The sequence below is a fragment of the Canis aureus genome, chromosome 15 (assembly GCF_053574225.1).
Source record: "Canis aureus isolate CA01 chromosome 15, VMU_Caureus_v.1.0, whole genome shotgun sequence".
Classification (NCBI taxonomy): Eukaryota; Metazoa; Chordata; class Mammalia; order Carnivora; family Canidae; genus Canis; species Canis aureus.
This window is the reverse complement of record NC_135625.1, coordinates 33,242,997-33,267,395: the sequence shown is the minus strand read 5'-3', so window position 1 is coordinate 33,267,395 and position 24,399 is coordinate 33,242,997. Positions and strand designations below refer to the sequence as shown.

General features: G+C 34.5%; 1 protein-coding gene across 6 annotated transcripts in view; it reads left to right on the top strand.

Annotated features, from left to right (window-relative positions):
* The window catches only part of TEX15 (testis expressed 15, meiosis and synapsis associated), a 91,891-nt gene extending 71,082 nt beyond the window's left edge, over window positions 1–20,809 (top strand). For 5 of the 6 annotated variants that reach the window (XM_077849067.1, XM_077849065.1, XM_077849068.1 and 2 more), the window contains 6 exons: window positions 150–296; window positions 1,412–1,574; window positions 4,643–12,018; window positions 14,241–14,299; window positions 16,936–18,197; window positions 20,727–20,809. In XM_077849067.1, the coding sequence (XP_077705193.1) occupies window positions 150–296; window positions 1,412–1,574; window positions 4,643–12,018; window positions 14,241–14,299; window positions 16,936–18,197; window positions 20,727–20,764 (9,045 nt within the window). In that variant the 3' untranslated portion in view covers window positions 20,765–20,809. The remainder of the gene's footprint in view (window positions 1–149; window positions 297–1,411; window positions 1,575–4,642; window positions 12,019–14,240; window positions 14,300–16,935; window positions 18,198–20,726) is intronic. The other variant, XM_077849069.1, reaches the window with a different exon arrangement.
* Window positions 20,810–24,399: the final 3,590 nt, after the last annotated feature.

Genomic DNA, 24,399 nt, shown 5'->3' with positions numbered 1-24,399 from the left:
ATCCTAGTCATCTAAGACATGGATCCTCTCTCCATTTGTACTTTTTTCCTTAAAAAAAGAGTTAGCCTTACTTTGCGTTCTAGCATGAGAGTTTAAAATGTTCTGGTGTATTTTTATGAACCTTCTTTTTGCCTAATTTTTTTTTTTAGGTTCTCTTTGGAAAGGTGAAGAAAATTCAGCCTTCAGTGTGTAAAAACAAAGTTTCTTTGGATCCTTCTCCTAATTTTGATTGCCACATGTCAAGAAGTGTACCTTCTCTGAAAGATACCATTGAGTTACAAGCCTACAATTCAGCAGTATGTTAACTTTTTAGGTCATTTGACTACTTGAAAGTGACATGCTTCACTCTGTATGATACATGACTTAAAACAACTTCTCAGAATATTAAATGAAAATCTCTTAATTTATTCAATATAATAAGAGCATAAATAATTAGTATAAGTTGTATTAATATTTGTGATCTAGGAATGTTAGTAAAAAAGTTTCCAAATTTGCATTTAACTATGTTCAGAATACAGTGACTGCTTTCTTTTTTTTATTTCTTCCATAGATTAATTAATTCCTAACTAGCAAAACATGACAACTTTTTTATAAAAAGCGATTTTGAAATAATGTTATTGATTTTCTCTACTTTGCAATAGGAGAAAGACTTAATGTGTTCATTATGCATGAAACATTAATTTTCTATCATAAATTGCTGAAACACTAGGCCCTTCTTCTTCTATAGAAGATTAAATTATATGTAATAAACATTGAATATCATCATATATATGATTAAATGAAGATAAATTTTCTAGAAGTATATATATGCTCCCACATGTAAAATGTATTGAGCTATTGTTATTTTTCTAATTGACGTTTTCTTCCAACTAAAACATTACAGGTGTTCACAGCATATGCAAAACATTGAACTTTTAATAGAAAAATACTTTTTTGTTCAAAAACAGATCATTTCTGCTGCTGCCCACACTGATACCCTACCAAGGAAAATATGTGTGGTTGGCAGAAAAATTTATAGTTTTAAAAAAACTAGGATTGAAGAATGAGGAGAAGCGGCAGGTATATAGAAGCCAGTGAATAAATATCATGCAGTCACACAGCTTTTAAAATATATGAGCAGGGAATCCCTGGGTGGCTCAGCGGTTTAGCGCCTGCCTTTGGCCCAGGGTGTGATACTGGAGTCCCGGGATCAAGTCCCACATTGGGCTCCCAGCATGGAGCCTGCTTATTCCTCTGCCTGTGTCTCTGCTCCTCTCTCTCTCTCTCTCTCTCTCTCTCTGTCTATAGTAAATAAATCTTTAAAAAATAATAATAATAATAAATAAAAATAAATTAAAAATATGAGCATATCCAATTCTGCTAACACTAATTAGCTTTAAAATGTTCTTTTTTCCCCTTCTTTATCTTTCAGGTATACTTCTATGAATACAATGTTCTTTCAAAGCCAGTAGATAAACCTAGGCAATGTCTTCCATATGCAATAGTAACAGTAAAATTTATTGGCCAAAAAATAGATAATGGGCACCTTATGACATCTTTGAGATTCCTCTCAAGCGGATTTCCTAAGAGGGCTGGTAAGATACATCTATTATTCTGTTTCACTAGCATTTGTGCATGTCTTAGAACTTCTGAGTATTATTTTTGAATACATTATGAATATGTAACCAAAATAGTTGTGCTTTAACCTATTTTTTATTTAATGTATGTAGAATTATAATGCAGATATTTTTTATGACTGCTTTTGCCCAGTATTATGTTTGTGTGGTTCTATGCTGTTAGGTATACTTGTAGTTTTTTCATTCATACATATGTATTCACATGTATTATTCCATTTGTTTGTTGACTATACACTATTTCTCTGGGGATATGTGGATATTTGCCGGTTTTCCTCATATTGCAAACATTGCTGTTTTAAACATTTATGTGTCTCAGTGCATATGTGTATAGAGTATTAAATATCTACATCAGAAATGTGCAACTTAATCCAAAGAGGATATCAACTAGTTTTCAGAAGCAACTGCATCAGGTTACATAATTACTTTATATCCTTGCCAACACATACTTTTTAAAACATTTTTTGTTTCTGCTAGCTTACAGAATGTAATATGTTATCATCATCATCTTAAAAAGAAACTGTGTAAAAAAAAAGAAAAGAACTATGTGCTCTTAGAAAGCTATCTTATCTCTTTCCTCTCAGTCCCTTGCCCTTAAAGCAGTCACTAATATACTTTCTGTCTTTATGTATAGCTGACCCTTGAACATGGAAATTTGAGGTACCAACCCCCTTGCAGTCAAGTCATGTATGACTTTCGACTCTCTGAAAACCTAACTGCTAATAGCCTTGTGTTGTCTGGAAGCCTTACCCAGAACACAAACAGTTGATTAACACATTCTTTGTAGTTATATATTCAATATACTGTGTTCTTACAATAATACCTATTTCTTAATTTTTACTGGCATTTTTAGGCTACCTCGTTCATCTGTGAGTTTTTTTTAAGTTGTGGCAAATATCAAAAAAATTTTCCAATATATTAATTGAAAAAAATCCATGAATGAGTGGACCCACACAGTTCAAACACATATTATTCAAGGATCAACTGTATTTGCCTATTGTGGGCATTTAATATAAAGGAAATCATAAATATGTGAAGTGGCCTTTTGTGACTAGTGACTTTTCACGTAACAGTATTTTCAAGGTTCTTGCATATTGTAATATGAATTAATACCTCATTCTTTTTCATGGAGTAATATTACATTGAATAGATACACTATATTCATCAGTTGAAGGATGTTTGGGTTGTTTTCATCTTTCGGCAATTATGAATAATTCTGCTATGACCATTCTTGTACAAATTTTGGTGTAGACATGTGTTCACATTTCTCTTGGTATATACCTAGGGTTGGAATTGCTAGGTCATATAATGACACTATGTTAACCATTTAAAGAACTGCCAAACTGTTTTCCAGAATGGCTGCACCATTTGCATTCACACCAGCAGTGTATGAGTGTTAGGATTGTCCACTTCCTATGTTATTATCTGACTTTTTCTTAATAGCCAGCCCAGTGAATGTGAAGTAAAGGTTTTCAGGGTGTAAGTTTTATGCTGCTTTTGTTAAATTTACTTCCCCCTTTATTTTCTTCCTTTTTAAAATTTTTCTTTATTTATTTCCCTCCTTTTTTGGCTTTGGGTTTAGTTTGCTCTTTTTTTCTGGTGTCTTAAGGTGGAAGGTTAGGGTATTGCTTTGAGATCTTGCCCCTCTGATAATATATGTATTTACAGCTATAAGTTTCCTTGAAAGTACTGTTCTAGCTGCTTCCCATAAGTTTATGTTGTATCTTCATCTTCATTTTCATTCATCTCAAAATATTTTCCCATTTTCCTTTTATTTGTCCCATTGGTTTTCTTAGAGACATGTTATTCAACTTCCATGTATATGTGAATTTCCCAGTTTTTTCTGTTACTGATTTCTAATTTTTTGTCCACTGTATCTCCTACTCTCAAGAATACATCTTTAGGGGATCCCTGGGTGGCGCAGCGGTTTGGCGCCTGCCTTTGGCCCAGGGCGCGATCCTGGAGACCCGGGATCGAATCCCACGTCGGGCTCCCGGTGCATGGAGCCTGCTTATCCCTCTGCCTGTGTCTCTGCCTCTCTCTCTCTCTCTGTAACTATCATAAATTAAAAAAAAAATTAAAAAAAAAAGAATACATCTTTATTATGGTCATACTTCTACTATAGCTTACTATAATTAAAAAGTATAATTACAAGTGGTTATATAATGTAGAAGTCTTCAACAAAGCTATCTTTCAATATATTGTGATATAGAATCTCATGATACATCCCAATAATATATGATTATAGTTTCACATATGTCATAAATCTCACCATCAATTTCTCAACATTATGAGGGTTTTTTTGGTATTACCTATGAATGCTTTGTGAACGTTTTATTTGGTAAATATGTATTTTTACAAGTTCCTTTGTTATTACATTTAGTTCTTTATGAAATTGTAGGAATGAATTCCTATAAATTAGAAAATATGATTCCATTTTCCAGATTTTTATCTATATATATTATTTGCAGAAATACCTATTTCACTATGGAGCAGGGGTAGTGCTTTTGCTCCTGAGGAGGATTTTATGGACCCTTTTTGCTCTTTTCCCCTGTTTCCCCACCTCATTCCCCTTTTCTGTTTTTCTTCTCTCCTGACAAAGAGAAAAGCAAGGTAACAATAGATGAAGACATTTTTGCCTTATTAATATGAAGATTCTATTATTAGGTATCTGAATATAGGAAATTAATACAAGAAATACCTAGTCTTTGAGGTCTTTGAGCAACATGTTTTTATTCCTTTTTAATTTTTCTCTTTCTTTGTATTTGTCAGAATTCAAAAATTTTTATGGCAAATACTTTTTTTAGTAAGGTCTGTAGGACAGAGTTTCACGTTGCATCATTTCTATTGTATGATTTGTCATTCATCCTCTTCTCTCCTTTTTTCTGATGAGACCTTTCTTAATCATCATTAGGTTATTTAATGAACTTTCAGTTAAAACCACTGTGACATAGTTTACTTACATTAAGAGTTGAATGTAGAAATCCTTTTCCTTCCTGTTTTTTCTTATTTTTTTATCATTTCCACAGAAAGAACATGCTCTCTGAATAACTGTACAGTGGCCAAAAGAATTGGAAAAGGAAAAGATGCTACTGTCATCTTTGAGCATTTCAGGAAACCTGTAGATCCATTTGTTCCGGAAAACTGTTCTTGCAGTGTACTAAATGCAGAGATAAATCCTTCCAATGCAAATATTTCAAATACCTATGGAAATGTGCAAAATGGAAACATTTCTATACATGAAACATACAATGGACAGAAGGAGCACAATTTAGCAGAATGTAGAGACACGTCTCAAGTACATATATGTGATTCAAGTCTTTCATTTATTCCCAGTGGTACCAGAGAAAGTGTTAATGGTGACCTCATGTTAAATTTGACACATTTTACAAATGTTTTAAGTGGTCTTTCTGCTGCTTTTCCCCTTCGTAACAATACTGGCTCAAGCACAGTTATTACTTCAAAACTCATTAAAGACCCAAGACTGATGAGAAGAGAAGAAAGCATAGAAAAACATAATAATATTGCAGGCTTAAATGAGATTTTGCCACTTGAGAAGAGTTTAGATTTTGTTAATTCAGGAATAAACCTATCATCGATGCCAAGTAATTCTGCCTCCTCATCTGAAATTGTGGCTGGTGATCATTCTGTGCTTACTAGTTGTTTGGACACCCCTTGCTTCAAAATTTCTCTTGACAATTCACAGTCACAGGCGCACAACTTGGACTTTCAGAGCTATAATTATACAACTCCCAATAAAATGGCAGGACAGTGTAAGGGCCAAGACAATTTTTCCTCCCCAATGTGTTTGCCAAACATAGTTTCAGAAGTTGAAAACCAAAAACACAGTGAGGGAGAAGTCCAAAGATCCCAACAGAGAAGCAACATCCCACTTTTAATTGAAGAAAAAGATGAACCACATAACTCTTATGAATCAGTGAATACTTGTATAAGAGGGTACAGCACTCACATCTCTCAGAAATCATGGTCTTCTAATTCAGAAACTGTATGTCAGACTGGTCAGCAAATGTCTACAGTTTTTCCTCTCCAAAGGAAGGAAAACATAGATGGGTACATTCAAAACATTGAAAAAATGAGAGACTTCACTGACCCAGAAGATAATTCCAGGCATGGAGAAAAGCAGATTTTATGGAAAGAAACTGAAGCAAAAATCAGTCCAATAGATAATTACATTTCTTTGTACCAAGAATGCAAAGGGGATGAGAGTCATGATTCTTTTGGGAAAAATTCTGATCAAATATTAATTACACAAGAATTAGAAATACCAAAATCTTCCACATCTGCCACAAAGGATAAATATAAGTTAGACCATCTAGCATTGGAATTACAAAGTAATCTTACTCCAAGAACAGAAACCCTTTCACAAAAGCATCCTCAACCTTCTTTGGAGTATGAAGATAACATTCATACAAGTTTTGCAGTTTCTCAAAAACTAATGGAACTAAAATTGGAAAAGCCAAATGAGAACTGTGTTAGCATTATGACTAATGCTTTCCAGGAAGCAAAAGACATCCCCCAGGCCAAAGAACTGCCAATTGATGGGGTTATTTCATCTCATGACGTTAAAACAACTCATGACAACTCAAATTGCAGCGTATCTAGAGAACATATCTATGTCCATAGGAAAAATGAAAATGATCGCATGTCATTGGAGAACATGCAAAGAGACTGCAAAGTAACTTTTCAAATTGCTGATAAAGGTCAAAGTCATACTTTGTCATGTAATGCAGAGTTGCACAATGATATACACCTGAATATTGATTTCAAAGAACAAGGAGATCATGATAAAGAAAATGAAAATGAGACTAAAGAGGAAAACACTGCTTTGTCTACAGAAAACAACAGAGTAGATATATGTGGACATGAGAAGCAGGGTTCTCATACAAACAAAAATTATGCCAATATAGATGAAAGAAAGGAGAATAAAAATTACAATAATGTAGAAATTTTGAGTTCTGAAGAATTTTGTACATTTAATTTGACTGGAGGAGAAAAATGCATATCAACAGAAGCTACATTTTTAGATAGTGAAAATACTGTCACTGCCATAAAACAAAAAGATACTCAAAATACAGGCAGAAGTGTAGAGCACTTGACTTCCATAACATTTCCCCAAATTGCAGAGTCTTCAGTGCATGTAGCCTCAAATGCTGCAGTACAGATAGCTGGTAGTATGGTGCCTACATTAGGCACAAATCATGAAGATCACCAAAGATACCAGATTAAAGAGGCTTGTTCTTCTGAGAGTCTAGATTTTGGTTTATTAGTAAAACATAAGGTTTCTGACTGTGAAATGGATATAGATGACAATCAATTACATGAGTCATTTCATCAATCAATAAGTGACAGCTCAGTTCTTCAAAGTTTTGAAGTGGAAAATAAGATTGAAGTAGGATCAGAACAATGTAATGATGCTTTTCTAATTCAACAAGATCCTCCTAGCCATGGAAATGTTCTGTATGAAGAATTTAGGGCCTCATTTGAAGCTCTAAAGTCTCGTATTGATTGGGAAGGTCTGTTGGGAAGTAATAATGGGGAGAGGGAAGTTTTGAAAAGCTCCAAAAGAAGGGAGAATAATGATCAACGTTACTCTGAGAAAAGTAATTGTCTTTATTCCTCTATACAAAAAAACAAAGCAGAACTCTGCCATCCAATTTTACTTCCAGATTTACAAGTGAGAATCACTAATATATTTCTGCCAGGATTCAGTCCCACTTCTGAATCCCTTGCATTGAAAGATAAGTTTTGCAAAAACATAACTAAAACCACAGAACCAGAAATAAACAAGGAGGGTAAAGTGCCAGGATTTGAAATGTATTCCCAGTGTTCTGGTGAAAATTCAGGTTATTCACTTGAAGATGAATTTGGTAATACAAGACAAGAATCAGGACTGGTGAGTAAATCTGAAATCTCGCATTCTCTTGACGTGAATCATAATACACAAGGGAATCATGCTTCTGAAAAACAAAACAGTGGACCTTTGCTTAGTGAACCCTCTAATGTCACAACATTAAATAATGAAAGCAGATATTCCTTGACAAAGTCAAAAACTAATTGTAATGATACTAGAAGTAAAAAGGACACAGAATCAAAAATTAGCAAAAGAAAGCCACGTGTGCCTTTTAAGGATGAGAATATGGCACATAAGGATTTAAGAAATCATGAAATTTATGGCAAGAGGAGGAGGCTAACCAGTCAAGATTCATTTGAATGTTTTTCTTCATTATCCCAAGGACGAATTAAAACCTTTTCAAAGTCAGAAAAACACATTAAGAGTGTCCTGGATATTCTAAATACTGAAGCATCTTTATGCAAAAGCAAACGTCTTTCCAGAAAACTTGACAGAGCTGTTCTTCACTTAAAAAAAGCTCATAGGAGAGTTCACACATCTTTGCAACTTATAGCTAAAGTAGGAGAAAAAAGAAAAGGCCCATTACCAAAATCATATGCAATAATATGCAATAATTTCTGGGAAAGTTGTGACCTTCAAGGTTATAGCTCTGTGTCTGAAAGAAGATATTATTCTACTAAACATTTTTTGTCAAAAAGAAAATACGACAAGCCAAGAGAGAAAAGGGCTTTGGGATTTGAAATGGATAAATCATTAACTCCTGTATCAAAGCACAAGTCTTACCAAGCAAGTAGAGAGAGAATCACAGAGTGTCTTTCTAACACAAATGTGGCCAGCAGTGTCTCCAGTCACACCACTGTTCATGTAAGAGAATTTTGTGATCAAGAATATCCTGAATCACAGTTAACCCTGTGCTCTACACCCCAAAGTACAAGTTGGTCAACTTATAACAAGAGCAGTATGAGAAGTCTAAGATCATCAGAACTTCAGACATTTTCTGGAAAAACTGGGTGCCTGTTTTCCCCACCCTGCCCAGATGAGAAACTAACTAAAAAAGAAAATCAAATTGGCATAAAGTTTTTATCTAACATCAGTAAATATGAAAAGCCTGGGAGCCATTCAGCAAATCATAAAATTAAGGATACAATGAAAGAAAGCCATTCTGAGACTAATAAGGTAATAAATAAGAGTAATTCAGTATCTTTAAGTAACATAAAAGAAAACAATGTAAGTTTTAGCAGAGACAAAAATTATGATGCAACTTGTATAACACACACAAAGGTAAAAACTGACATAGTTATTTCAGTTTTGGAATCAAATGTGAAGCACTTTTTAAACGTTGGTATCTATAAACCAGATAACCTTATTTTATCTGGTTATAAAGGAAACCTGGAAGTAAATTTTCCTATGGAAGAATGGACAGCTCCTAATCAGAGCTCCAAACCAGGCATTATTACAGAAGACTTCCTTATGGACCCATTAAATCTAACTCTGATAAGCCACAAAAAATACAACAGTGTTCCTCAGTTGTTACCAACTACTCCAGTGACAGACAATGAAGTAGAATCTTCAGAATCTTATTTGGATAAACAGAGAATTTTTGCTAAAGATTCTTTTGCAACATCCACCAATGTACCAAACTGTCAGCCAGAATGTGGTGGAAAAGAGTTTCTAAAGGCAGAACAATGCTCTTCAAGTCATTGCTTCCATATAGATGGGAATGAATCAAATGTTCTTGAGAATCCTAAGTTGGGTCTTAAATCCGTAACTGAAGAAGGTAAAAGTTACAGGAAAAATACAATGAAGAGGCTATTTTTCAATGATAGTTCTTTGCCCTTAAAAGATAATGTAAAGGATTCTTCTTCAAAAAAATGTATGGCAAAGACAGACATTCAGGCCAGAACAATGTGGAAAACTAAACAAGCAGAAAAAGCAAAAGATTCACTTAATAGAAAAAGCTTGACTGAAGGATCCATTGCTAAGACAGAGTACAAAAATCAAAAGAATAAGAACTTAGAAGAATCCTCCTACTTAGGTGAGAAAAGAATTAGAAATAACGTGATTGATTCTCATCTAAGCATTGAAGATATTACTGAGGCAGTAGTCTCTTTGAATAACCCAATTTCTAATCATCTTAGCAAAAGAGAGAAAGAAGGGGGAGTTAAAGTTGGTAATGACTCTCATTCTGACTCTGCGTTGCATTCAGAAATAGCCTGTAATTCCAAACCAGGCATTATAAGAATGAATCATGGGCCTGCTTTACATAGGCACTCTCAAACCTCCCAACCCTCTACTCCTCAGAAGATGGCTACATCAAACATGAACGGATTAAAAGAAAAACATTGCTCAGCTAATCATTCAGCTCTTATAGCTAGGCTAATTCAGATTTTGAGAAGGGCAGATGAAACATCATCTTTGCAGATTCTACAGGAAGAAACTAAGGCTTGTCAAAATATTCTCCCTTTATTTGTTGAAGCTTTTGAAAGAAAACAAGAATGTTCTCTTGAACAAATCCTGATTTCAAGAGAACTATTGGTAGAACAAAACCTGTGGAAAAATTGCAAACACAAATTAAAACCATGTGCTATTGACTCCTTGGTAGAACTCCAAATGATGATGGAAACTATTCAGTTCATTGAAAACAAAAAAAGAGTCTTAGGAGGTGAACCAACATTCCGAAGCTTGCTTTGGTATGATGAAACATTGTACGGTGAACTGCTTGGTAGACCACGTGGATTTCAACAGCAATCCAATTTCTATCCTGCTTTTCAAGGAAGGTTAAAATATAATGCATTCTGTGAGTTGCAAAACTATCATGATCAATTAATTGAATTGTTTGAAGAATCCAAAAGGGAAAACAACTCATACTATGCATTCTTAAAATACAAACGACAGATTAATGAGTGTGAAGCAATAATGAAGCATTGTTCTGATTGCTTTGACTTTTCTCTCTCTGTTCCATTTACCTGTGGAGTTAACTTTGGAGATAGTTTAGGAGACCTAGAAATCTTAAGAAAAAGTACTTTAAATCTGATTGGTATGTATGGGGACTCTCCTAAAGTTGATTCCTGTCCAGGAAAACAAGACCATTTGTGGATTATCATAGAAATGATCTCTTCAAAAGTTAATTTTATTAAGAACAATGAGGCAGTAAATATTAAAATATCTCTTTATGGTCTGGAACATATCTTTTTTGATGCTGCAAAAAGTCTTGTTTGGAAAGAGAGGAGACAGTCTTTCTGCAAAAATTACTCAGGAAATAAAAATAAAGAAATGCTACTCAAAATGAATCAGTATGCTTTTTCTAAGTTGAAAAACATATATGATATGTTGTCTAAAGACTTAAGCAGTGAACAGATTTCCAGTATTGAGCTTGAGAATACAGAGATTACTTCCAGAGCATCAGATGATCTAATAAACAAAGCTACAGTTAACATTGAAAACTGTAGGTTTAACAGTACTTTGCCTTCACACCCAGATTTCTGTTGTATTAGTGAAATATTGGATCAGGCTGAATTTGCAGACTCTAAGAAATTACAGGAACTCACTTTGAGATGTACTGAACACCTAGAAATTTTAAAAAAATATTTTCAGATGGTGCAAGAAGAGAACATAGATAATATTTTTATCACAGAAGAAAATGTTTTGGACATGGTGAAAAACCACAATCATGGGGCTATAATTTTAAAACCTGCAGCCATTGAAACCTATATTGAAATTGTCATGCTTTCAGAAACAGTTCACTTTCTTAAAAACACAATGGCAAAGAATTTAGACAAACAGAGGTTTCGAGGTATGCTTTGGTTTGATTTGTCACTTCTTCCTGAGCTGATTTGCTGCCAAGAAAAAATGACTTGTTTTTCATTTCTTAAAGATAATTCAACAGATTGCCTTTGGAAGGTCATAGAGACTGCTATTTCTGAACTGAAGAAAGATCTGGATATTATTTATAAATATGATGAAGCTGTTAATTGCTCATATGCTCTTCATTTGCTCTCAAGAGAACTTGAAGAGCTTTCAGAAATAAAAAAACTTCTAAAGAAGTCTGAATATTCTGTTTCTACGTATATTGACTTTGTGCCATATATAGCATCCATAAATTATGGAAGCACTATGACAGAGTTAGAATACAATTACAATCAGTTTTCTACACTGCTCAAAAACCTAATGGCTGCCCCTCAGAAAGATTTAGGGAAAATGGCTCATATTATGAAAGTCATGAAAACTATTGAACATATGAAGATAATATGTGCTAAAAATGCTGAGTTAACCATTTCCTTTATTCTGTGCCAAATGCTACATAACAGAAAGAAGACTTTCCCACTGAAGAGAAAAGAAAAAATAAATACGCATGTAAAACCTAGGAAGAGTACCAATAAATCTAGTACTTTTATGAAGGTGCCCTCAATTTCAGAGTGCATAATGAAAAATGTTTCAAATTCCTCTAGAAAACGATCTACTACTGTAGACCAATGTGAAGACTCTCAGGAACAAGAGAAAAACACTACTGTTTTCAACTGTAAAAAACAAAAGGTAACATGTTTTAAAACAAAACCTGTGTAAGTGTTACTTTTGAGAACAAATCTACTCTTCAAACAGGTAGTTTTCTGATTGGTAAAAATAGAGAATGCTTTGACTGTTGCCTTGCAAATGAATTTAAAGAACTGGATTGGGGTGCCTGGCTGGCTTAGTCGATGGAGCATGCAACTCTTGATTTCTGGGTCATGAGCTTAAGCCCCAGAATGGGTGTAGAGCTTATTTTTTTAAAAAAGAAAAGAAAGAATTCCTGATACCTAAAGTGATATGATTCTATATATGAGAAACATCTTGCAGATGTCTACTTTAAACTAAAACTTACTTAATTTAGAAAACATTTCTTAGAAGAATATAAATCTGTATAACTTCTTAAGGGATAATCCAGTGTGAATGTAAGTTAGTAATTTATTAAGTAGCTTCTATATAACAAGGCTACACTTAATGTAGTGAATATTAAAAACTGGCTAGTGGAGCCTGTGTTCTTGACCATTATCATCCACATGGAAAAATAGGACACATATTTTTAAATAGATGATTATGAGGGAATTAAAAGAAGTCCTACCTAAACATTTTATTTAGCAAATCATAGAAAACATTTTCTTTTGTACCTGGCACTGTTCTAATGATTTCACAAAATCTTTGTGATGTAGGTACTATTACTATCTTAAGGTATAAAACAGATCCATAGAAACATTAAGTTACTTTCCCAGGGTCACAGGGTTAGTAAATAGGCAAGCCCAGATGTAAAACTAGGCTCCCGAGCCCATATAACCTAACAACCTACACTCAGAGGCTTCTCTTAAAATTTTTTTAGAATTTCTCAGTTCAGAAGTAAAGAGAAACCTATATGCACACTGAAAAGTAGGAATTCTTTCTCGGGCTATTGTAATTGTATTTGTTAAACTGGTGACCAGGAAACCAGTCATTTATTTCACTGTTTATAGGAAAATGCTTAATAAAAGAACAGTTTGTAAGCATACTTCCAAAACACAATAAATACAAGTTGTGTACTCTACATCAAGAGTAAAATGAGGATAATACTTAAAAAGGTATTTTAAGTATTGAGAAGAAAAGAAAAAAATGGAGGTTTATTTTTTAATTTCAATGAATAGCACACAATGAAGTTTTGCCTTAAATTAGGAAAAAACGGTTATCTGATGAAGGTTAAAATAAAGAAGGGGGTATCTAAGTTATGGAAATAATATGGGCAAAAATACAATGTTTATTGACATCATTTGAGAAGTGAGTTTAAAATTAAGTCTAGAACAAAAATTTAATTTAGTGGACAACAGTAAGCTAAGATAGAGAGGAATGTTGTTTCAGATTATAAAATGTCTTAAATATAGGTCCAAGGAGTTTAAACTTTATTCTGTATTTATTGAAGGTAATGTCCTGTGAAATGTGTTGTAGAAAGAGTGATGTTTTACAGAATAAGAAAAGAAAGTCCATATTTGACAGACAATTACTTAACAATGGGACTTAATGACTGATCTACTAAAAAGAGTATGTTTTTAAAAAGGGCAGTTAAAATTGGACTCCAAGATTTGTTATAAGATATGGGGATAGGGGATCCCTGGGTGGCGCAGCGGTTTGGCGCCTGCCTTTGGCCCAGGGCGCGATCCTGGAGACCCGGGATCGAATCCCACATCGGGCTCCCGGTGCATGGAGCCTGCTTCTCCCTCGGCCTGTGTCTCTGCCTCTCTCTCTCTCTCTCTCTCTCTCTCTCTGGGACTATCATAAATAAATAAAAATTGAAAAAAAAAATACTTTAAGATATGGGGATAAAGGGATCCCTGGGTGGCGCAGCGGTTTGGCGCCTGCCTTTGGCCCAGGGCGCGATCCTGGAGACCGGGGATCGAATCCCACGTCGGGCTCCCGGGGCATGGAGCCTGCTTCTCCCTCTGCCTGTGTCTCTGCGCCTCTCTCTCTCTCTGTGACTATCATAAATAAATAAAAATTAAAAAAAAAAAGATATGGGGATAAAAAGAATGTTGCAGATTGCTTGTTTAGAAAAGTTTCTCCAGACATTTATGACATATGGGAAGTCCAGCAGAGTCACTGGTTTTTAAATGGGGAGGATTAATGAACGTAGCTTATGACAGTGCATTTTAGATGAGGACAGAACAAGCAATTTTAAGTATCTGATGTGAAAATAATATTTATGTTGCATTTTATACCATCACCAATGTAGGTTTTCTTTATAACTTTTTAAAATGTAGATTGACATGAAAGATGTCACAAAAGTCGACAAAGAAAAGACAACATTCAAGCATCCAAGGTAAGAGTTGCCATCAGCCCTATCTGAAGAAAAACTAAACAAAATTAAGCACATATTAAGGAACAATACTAACACATTTATTTATATACTTCTATTGGATCATGCATGTAACTGAGAGGAAAAGAGTAAGGTTAGGAGGGAGAATAAGATTTCAGATTATACAGTGCATTAAGGTTTAAGGAATTTGAACTTCATTCTGTAAGTATTGAAAAGTAATGTCCTGTGAAATGGGTTTTTTTTTCAGTGATTTAAAGGATAAGAAGAGGGATCCCTGGGTGGTGCAGCGGTTTAGCGCCTGCCTTTGGCCCAGGACACGATCCTGGAGACCCGGGATCGAATCCCACATCGGGTTCCCGGTGCATGGAGCCTGCTTCTCCCTCTGCCTATGTCTCGCCTCTCTCTCTCTCTCTGTGTGACTATCATAAAAAAAAAAAAAGGATAAGAAGATTCTGAGTAGAGTTAGAAGTAGTAGTAAGTTAGAAAAGAGTGATGTTTTTAGAATAAGAAAGTACAATTCGTATTTGACAGACATCATTTAAAGAATTCATGGGGATTAGTAACTGGTTTGCTAAAAAGGAGATAATATGACAAGTGATTAGACTGAGTTTTTTTAAACTTGTGGGTATTACTAGGCAGATTTCAAAATTGGTTAAAAAGATAGAAATTGCTGACTTATATTACTAAGTGGGAACTTAGTCATCAACATACATATATTATAAATGTACTACTATTTCATAAAAGGATGTTTAAACATCATAATATAGGAGGAACATGATTTCAAAAATAAAGGCTAGTTCTTTAAACTTAATTATTTTTATGAAAAACTCCCTACATGGTTTATATTTTGACATGAGATGGCACCACTGAATATGTTGACCATCTCTAATTTCATTCAGCTCTCTGCAATTTTCAAATTATCACAGGCTTCATTTATTCACATCTTTTTTCCGTTTTGTGAAGGAGAATGAGTAATACAGAATTAAAAAGATGAGCATTCTCGTTTCTGTCTTACTTGGTTTTGGTTCTTTAAATCTACATTTTATTTATTGCATTTCTAGAATCCTTTTCTAGAATCTTTGGTTGTGTAGTGGCATAAAGATGAAAAGGGATAACATAAACCATTTCTATAATCGTCTTAGCAACTAAATATAGGTGGTATTTGCTACTCAAAGAATCAAACTTTGTCTCACATAGCAAGAAAATGAATCCAAATAGAAGGTTAATACAGGGTGCTTGGGATCCCTGGGTGGCGCAGCGGTTTGGCGCCTGCCTTTGGCCCAGGGCTCGATCCTGGAGACCCAGGATCGAATCCCACATCGGGCTCCCGGTGCATGGAGCCTGCTTCTCCCTCTGCCTATGTCTCTGCCTCTCTCTCTCTCACTGTATGACTATCATAAATAAATAAAAATAAAAAAAATACAGGGTGCTATTTTCATGGGAGAATATTCTCTAAGAGAATGCATAGAAGAGTAACCATACAGGCAGCTGTCAATCTATAGGGTTAAGACATCACTTAAAGATTGGAAATGTGGGCAGCCCGGGTGGCTCAGCGATTTAGTGCTGCCTTCAGTCCAGGGCGTGATCCTGGAGACCTGGTATCGAGTCCCGCATCAGGCTTCCTGCATGGAGCCTGCTTCTCCCTCTGCTTGTGTGTGTCTTTGCCTCTGTGTGTGTGTCTCTCTCATGAATTAATAAATAAAATATTTAAAAAAAAAAAAGATAGGAAATGTGATAAAGCCAAAATTTTACTTTCTGAAAACTGTCAAAGTATTATACAGGATTGGATAAGAATGATGATGTTGTCACTAAAATGCCTTTTAGGGGAGACTGGATTAGGTAAAATAAAATACAGAGCTGTTAGTTTCATGAGTTAGATACACAAACTCCAGGCCCAAGATTAATTTCTTTTGCATGGGAGGAGTGATTATTTTTTTCTTTTCATCATGTTCTTTTCCACATGTAATTCAAAGAATTTGATGAGACACCAAAAAATATAATCATCCTGGGGGACCTAAATTAACTATCTTGCTCTAGACATTTCCATAGTGAATGCTTCCTTCAGCCCGGGTGAGACTTTCTAAATTTAGGTAGGAATGTCAGGGATATTAAATTGGCATCATATTTTGGAGGTCTGTGTTTCCTCTTCTCAACCTTGAACAAACAAAATATCTTAGTAGTTCCTGATAACAGAAGATGATTTTTTGGCAGGGGCAGGGCACAGCTGGTGGTTTTGTCAGTTCTATATAGCCATTTACAAGTAGAGAAGATCAACAAGTTGGAAATATATGAATGCAAAACTACAGTAAAAAAAAAACTGGATGTAATTTCCTACTTCTAAAAGCCGCTTTTAGGAAATGTCCAATGCATAAAATAATTACAATATTGATGCACTGTATATATTTCTAAATGTATTAGAAATACATTTGAAATGTGGAGTATATCACATTCAGCAGGAAAAAATCTGAATTCAAAACAAGGGAGTAAAACTGGGGAAATAAGTTACCCAAATACTGCTGATAGAGAAAATGTAAATCTTAAGAATTCTCCTGAATAAAAACTTCAAATATGTGTTTACATTAAGATTTGGGGACTCCATGTATTTTAAGTTGTTTTTATGTGTGTGTTATACTTAATAGGACTACAAGATCTCATCCCGAAAGTGAAAGTGAAATAGGACCAAGTTCATCTGACAATCTGAAAAGACACCATGTATCTCCAAAAAAGGTTGAGGTGGAAAGATCACTACCTGGCTCAGTTTTACCTTTAAAGAACTTAAAAGACATTTGCACATCAAAGTCAGAGGGCAAAATATATGTAACTAATACTTCACCTGATACTTCAGAAGACTTCACTGGACAACAGGGGAACTTAAATAGCATGAAGAAAAGTAATGTGAATTTTAGTGCTACTGAAACGAGTGATAAGAAAGATTGTTCTTCTTTTGCAATTTGTGAACAAAGAAGTGTAGATGGCAGAATATTTCCAAAAGACTGCAGGATGCCTTCACAGAGATTTCTTACTCCTGCAGAGAAATCTTGTCCCTCAGACATAAAACCAGGAACTGATGCTTCTCCTCTGCCTGATGCATCAGTGCTCTCAAACCCTATTTTCCATTTCATTGGGGACATCCCTGCCAATTTAGGAATGAATGATGACACTGTCTTTGAACTGCAAGATAATGAAATATTAAATTCATCTATTAAAAATTCTGCATGCACCAATGCTACAGAACCCAAACTTACCCAGAACAAATCTCCTATTCTGCATGTAAATAAAACTCAGCCTGCAAAAACTGAGTTAAAAGAAAAATATATGAAGGATACTTTGAGTCCCAGTACTATATCTGTTGAAGCATCTGAGAACTTAACCCTTAATGTAAATCAAACAGCAGAATATTCTTTTTCTGAACAGCAGAATAATGAAAATTCAAAAGTCCTAACTCAGAATGCTGCTGCATATTGGAATGAACTTCCACGGTCTGCATGTACCCCAATATATAATTCTTCTGAGCATTCATTTGGAACTTCATATCCTTACCATGCTTGGTGTGTTTATCATTATAGCAGCAGTGGCAGCAGTTCCCTTACACAGACATATAGTGGAATAACATCGTATGAGGTACAGGCACCTCCTTCTGGGATGTTGACTGCAATTGCAAGTACTGTCCAAAACACACATCCTAATCTTTTGTACTCTCAATATTTTGGTTACTTTGCTGGGGAGCCGCAAGAAAATAACTTTGTGCCAGTGGATGGGTATTTTCAATCTCAAGTGCCTGTTTCTTACAATTTTCAGCAGCCGATTTTTTCACAGTATGCTCCCCATCAGCCATTCCAACAAGCTGTATACCCTTACCCTCCTGATTCAGGTGTGCTTCCAGAAGCTCCTTGGACATATGGTGAGTTTTAGAAGTTTTAGTGCTCTATTGAGTTTTTACTTTTATTTCTTTGTACATTTATGTAAATGAAATTTACAGCAGGTGATGATCTATAGCAGTCATTTTTCTGTGCAGACTTGTAGAATTGTTCAAATCTTAGGCAGAGTTGAATTATGTTGTCAGATGGGAATCCGATCGTCAAAGATTGAAACAAAAAGAATCGGTAATATCACTAGTATGTCCTTCAATAAAACCCAACTTTGGGAAGTAGTTAAGTAAATTATTCTTAATCCATTCCATGAAATACAATGCAACAATCACAGGGTTTATAAAAGTTTTTAATGACAGTTTTTAAAACTTTGTCATATATATTTACCTGGGTAAATAAAGAAATGCCTAGAAATACTGAAATGAAAGACACCAACATTTTGACTTGTCTGCCTCTGGGTGATAAAATTGGGGAATTGTGGAGAGAGTTTTTTATATTTTCTAGATTTCCTACCATGAAAATACATTATTTTGATAAATGGAGACGAAGAGTAAAAAACCAAGTTGGAAAGAAACTTCAGTCAGATAAAGCAACCTTTCTCTTTCTCTTGGTATTCTAATACAGTATATCTGGCCATAAGTGAATGGAACAACTTGGTAATTGCCACTAGAACTTGAAATTTTTTTCTCTTAAGTACAATTCCATTTGTAAAATATCATAATTAAAACATAGATTTTTAAGATTAAATTGAAATATAGATTTACCAGCATAAAACAAAATATAAAAACAATGATTAATCATGCAAAAACTACAGTTATCCATTAACATCCCAATATTCTACCATCAGAAGTAATATATACTGTAAGTAAAGCTTAACCTAATCTTTTATGGTCTTAAACAGAAAAATGCAAGAGAATTTCTTTCAAGTTAAAAGGTTGTTTCCTGGGACACCTGGCTGGCTCAGTCAGAAGAGCATGTGACTCTTGATCTCTACACATTGGGTGTAGAGATTACTAAAAATAAATAAACTTAAAAATAACAATAAAAGGGGAACCCTGGGTGGCTCAGCGGTTTAGCACCTGCCTTCGGCCCAGGGCGTGACCCCGGAGTCCCGGGATCGAGTACCGCATCGGGCTTCCTGCATGGAGCCTGCTTCACCCTCTGCCGGTGTCTCTCCCTCTCTCTCTGTGTGTCTCTCATGAATAAATAAATAAAATCTATAAAAAAAATAATAGCAATAAAATAAAAAGTTGTTTTCCAACTCTAGATTCTTATAAATTAGTAAATAGAAAAAATTAATTGAATTCATTTATTCATTCATTGTCTGAATTGGATAAGAAGCAGCTTGTTAAAATAGTTCTGTTTCTAATTTAAAAATCTGATCACAGTAGCACCTCTACATTGGAGTTGCCACTGACACTCTCTGACCTATAGGATAAAATTCAAATATTTTAGCGTGGAGTGCAGAGTCTTTCACAGTTTATACAGCCTCATCTCCCACCACTTCCACCTTTGTATTCAAGTCACGTTGAACTTCATCCTGTTCTCCCATGTGACATTTCCTCTGGTACTTCATAGTACTTCTTGTGTGTGTTTCTCACATGATAAAGCATGTGAGTATTATATGGTATTGTAATTACCTGTGTATCTTTCCCTTCCTATCCCGGTCCACCAAATGATTTAAACAGGAATGGAAATTGTTCACCTAAAACAGAACCTGAAGAAAAACCTGTAGAGGAAAGGAGAAAGACATAGGAGTGGAAGTGGGGAAGTATATGACGGTGCTTTATCCTTTTTGATTAATTTGATACACTGCTGCTGTAATGTAAACACACCAAACATAGTAGATGCGGCGAGTCTAAACTAGAAATTTTCATTTCTGAAATAGGAAATCTTGAATGTAATTGTTTCATTAACATAAAGGTTTTCAGAGTTTGAGCTTTCTCTTGTTAATAATTAATGTTTGTGATGCTTAAAAAAGATATCTCTGAATCAAATCCAGCTTTGATTCTCAAGAATTTTAATTGTTAACCTACTTGGTTATATTAGTCAAGTGAAAATAAAGGAAAAGAAACAACTATCTACCTATTGTATTATTCAAAAGTAACTCTAAAAATATTACAAGGCAATAAGCCACCTCATTTAGTTTTCCTAAGTGCAAATAATCTGTAGAGTTCACTTCTCATGCTTTCAGGAACTGCATTCTTCTAAAGGTATGAAAATCCCTGTGACCCATTTCTTGATGTTTTGCTCTTGATGCTTATATTCAGCACCATAAATGGAATTAAAGGAAGGGGCTAAATGAGCTCTGTGTGTGAGACACATTACATCCTTAACCCCGTTTATCTCTCGCAGAATACCTGTAGAGACACTATTGTTCTTTTACAGATAAGGAAAGTACTGCTTGGAGAGCCTTATATAACTTTTTAAGATCCCATGGCTATTAAAGGGCAGATGTGCAGTTTGGCTCTAACTTAAGTCAGGTCTTCCACTGTACTATTACATACCATTAGTCGGCATCTTTAACTTATCTCAAATCTTTGTGGCTTTTTTTCTTTCAGTTCCATGCCAACAAGAACCCTTTCAGCCAGGACATTGAAAAAAGCCTTCTGTCTACTGAAATAAAGGGGATTTAACATGTTTTTCCAAGTATTTTTTACTTATTTTTTTTTGTTTTTACATTTTTTATATGTAAATATGGTAAGAAACAGAAACCATATAGCTCTTTATAAAATGTTTAAATCAACAGTATATCATATAATGTAATTGGAAACATGTCGATTTCTGACATCTTAAATACCAAAATTATTTCCATGCAATATTTTAGTGAATGTAGTAGGCCATTTTCAATATCCATCAGAAACATTAACAATATTTTGAAATTTATATTTTGAAATGTTTCCATCACAACTGTTACAGTTATATAGAGATTATTTTGAGATTATTCTAATGGAATAAGAGTAAATGTAACATTTGATATGATTAAAATTAAGCAATAGTAGTAAAATCTTTAAGATTTTTCTGATATTTTTAATACATTTATGCTAGCATTTTGCCTTTTGACTCAGACTAAAGAAGGATTTTTTTTACTTGAATTAGTCAATTAGACCAATTATTTTATAATTATTTTTTTTATTTTATAATTCTTGATACTTCATATAATTTACAATTCTGTGTCTAATGGGAAATTCCTTTCATTTCTATATTTTCTAATTTGTACTTGTAAAATATGTTTTAATAAGGAACTTGGTTTGTATATGTTCAGTGTTTGTTCTTGAGTAGAGATTTTTAAAGTTTCTATGTTTGAAGTAGTTTTATATCATTGTATTGAATTTACAGTATATTTAATTAAAACTTTTCCCATGAGCCCCTTCCACAAGATTTATTTCCTTTGTATTTCACAATTCAAACATTTTTTAAAAGTGATTTTGTAGCAGATAATAAGGAATAATTTCTTATCCTTTTGCCATTAGTTTAGTCAATATTTTAGTAGTTTAAATAATGCACCACAAATAGAAGTTTTTTAATGCTCTGGTCATAGGTTTTTTTTTTCCTTTTCCAATGTTCCACAAAAGCAAAAAATGTCTCAGAGATAATCATCATAGAACAACTGGGATTATAGTATATAAATGTGGTCTTCAGCACCATCTCTGCCCATCAACACCCATTCCTGTTTCCTGTCAGATTCTAGCTATAAAGATCCCACACAACTGGATAGACCTTTCTCAAGCCGCAGTGGGCCCAAAAACATGACAAGAAATTTGCATTGGCTAAATCTAAACAGATAGCTAGCAGAGCCTTAATGTTTTCTCAAACTTTCTATGTTGGCAGACTTTTTATGTTACCTAGTACAAACCTCTAAAAAGAGTTTAATTCAGCCTAATTTATTGTAGAATAATTTTTCAATTTAGAAAAACACTTAGAACCCCCAGGATAAGCCTCTTTACTCACATCCACCAAATAGAATGGAATTTGGAATACTTTAGATTCTTCTCTAACAGATCTTTAAATGAGGAAAGTCAAGCAAAGAGCTGCAGCTGAAAGAACTAAGGAATTTGAAGACTATAGAATTAAAGCAATATCAAAACAACATGGACAGGAGAGGAGGATAGGGAGGTTTGTCCATATAGCTGTTTTATTTGAAAATAGTCTATAACACCTGAACTCCTGAACAGTAATACTGTGACTTAAAAAGTGACTTTGTCTCCATCATTTGGTTTATGTTTAGTTGTGGAAAAATGTTATAGATTTATTATTTAAATGTCTCTATTAGGTAAGCCAGAAGTTAAATGTTAAAAGGATATTTTCTTTAAACAATGTTCAGATTCTGTTAATACTGTTTTGTGATACTTTTATTTCAAGAGTTTTGATTTCTTCCAAAAAAAAGACACCTTATTTAAATATTCAGTTACATTTTAAAATCTACACTTTGAAATATAACATGAAAAACTGAAGCATTTTCTTCCCCAACCCCCCGCTCAAATATGTGTTTTGGTTCTAAAAGTAAAAGTAGAACAAATTAAAATCTGAGCAAACATTATTTTTAAAAACCTGGTTATTTGCAAATATTATTGTTCTGGAATTAAAGAGTTACCTGAATAAACCAAATTCCTTCTAGTTTCAGTGTTTTTTTTCTTTTGTGTTTCTTGACTAATGAACAAAGATACAAATGGTCCTTGGTTTACAAGTACCCATTACATGAGAAACAACCCACAAAGAACTGACTAAATAAACTGCTAGAGACTTCCTCCCTTCCTCCAAACTTCCTTACTGCCTGGAGTTTCGTAGGACAAGCCAGAGTCCTTGCCTTCATGCAGTTCTCATACCATTAAAGAGAGGTAAGTGATACACACATAAGTAATTTCTTTCACATCATGGGAATATGGAAAAAAAACAAAATAATGGAATAGAGAATGATTACATGATTGATATATATGCAAGCTGAGATGTTCAGGGAGGTAATCAAACTAACTTCTATATTCTTTTTTTTGTGATTTTTTTTTATTTGTTTATTCATGAGAGACACAGAGAGAGAGAGGGGCAGAGACACAGCAGAGGGAGAAGTAGGCTGTATGCAGGAAGCCCGATGTGGAACTTGGTCCCAGGACTCCTGGATCACACCCCAAGCCAAAGGCAGATGCTCAACTGCTGAATCACCCAGGAGTCCCTAACTTCTATATTCTTATGTTTTAATTATATCACTCTGCCTTCCACATAGAAGTGCCACTTAAACTTAAGTTCTGAATCTAGCCAAATACAAGGCTGTACCCCCAATTTCACAATGAGAGAATTCCCAAAACCGTTTTTAATGAACTTAAATACATAAACTTTTAGAGACATGGATGTATGCTTAAATATCAATTGTGTTATATAAAACTATCTAAAATTCTTTTAATTAGAGTATCTGGATGGCTCACTTGGTTAAGCATCAGACTCAGTTTCAGCTCTGGTCATGAAATGGAGCCCTGAGTCTAGCTCCTCCACTCTCAGCATGGAGACTGCATGGAATTCTCTCTCTCCCTTTGCCCCCTGCCCCTGCTCACACGTGCTCTCTCTCTCTCTCTCTCTCTCTCTGAATAATTGTTTTAAAGATTTTATTTATTTATTTGAGAGAGAGTACAAGCAGGGGGGAGGGGCAGAGGCAAAGGAACAAACCGACTCCTTAATTCAAGACTCCCTACTCAGGACCCCTGGGATCATGACCTGAGCCAAAGGAAGATGCTTAACCTACTGAGTCACCCAGGAACCCTAAATAAATAAGTCTTTTAAAAAGAAAAATTGGGGGCAGCTCAGGTGGCTCAGCGGTTTTGCGCTGCCTTCAGTCCAGGGCCTGATCCTGAAGACCTGGGATCGAGTCCCATGTCGCACTCCCTGCATGAAGCCCGCTTCTCCCTCTGCCTCTGTGTGTGTGTGTGTGTGTGTGTGTGTGTGTGTGTGTGTGTGTCTCATGAATAAATAAATCCTTTAAAAAAGAAAAAAACTTTTAACTCATTTTGTAGAACAATGTCATTGTATCCTGTCATGCATCTTTGACATCAATGTCTTTGTCATCATTAGAGCCTTTTTGAGTTCTATTACAATGTTCCAAGGCATATCATCCTTACTTATAAGTTTTTTGAGGTATATGCTTTTTAAATCTGTGTACATATCCAAAGTTTCTTTTCCACTGAAGTCATTTCAGGCTAATTTTTCCCTAAAGACATTTTTTAAAGTAATGACTTAAGTTTTCAAAAT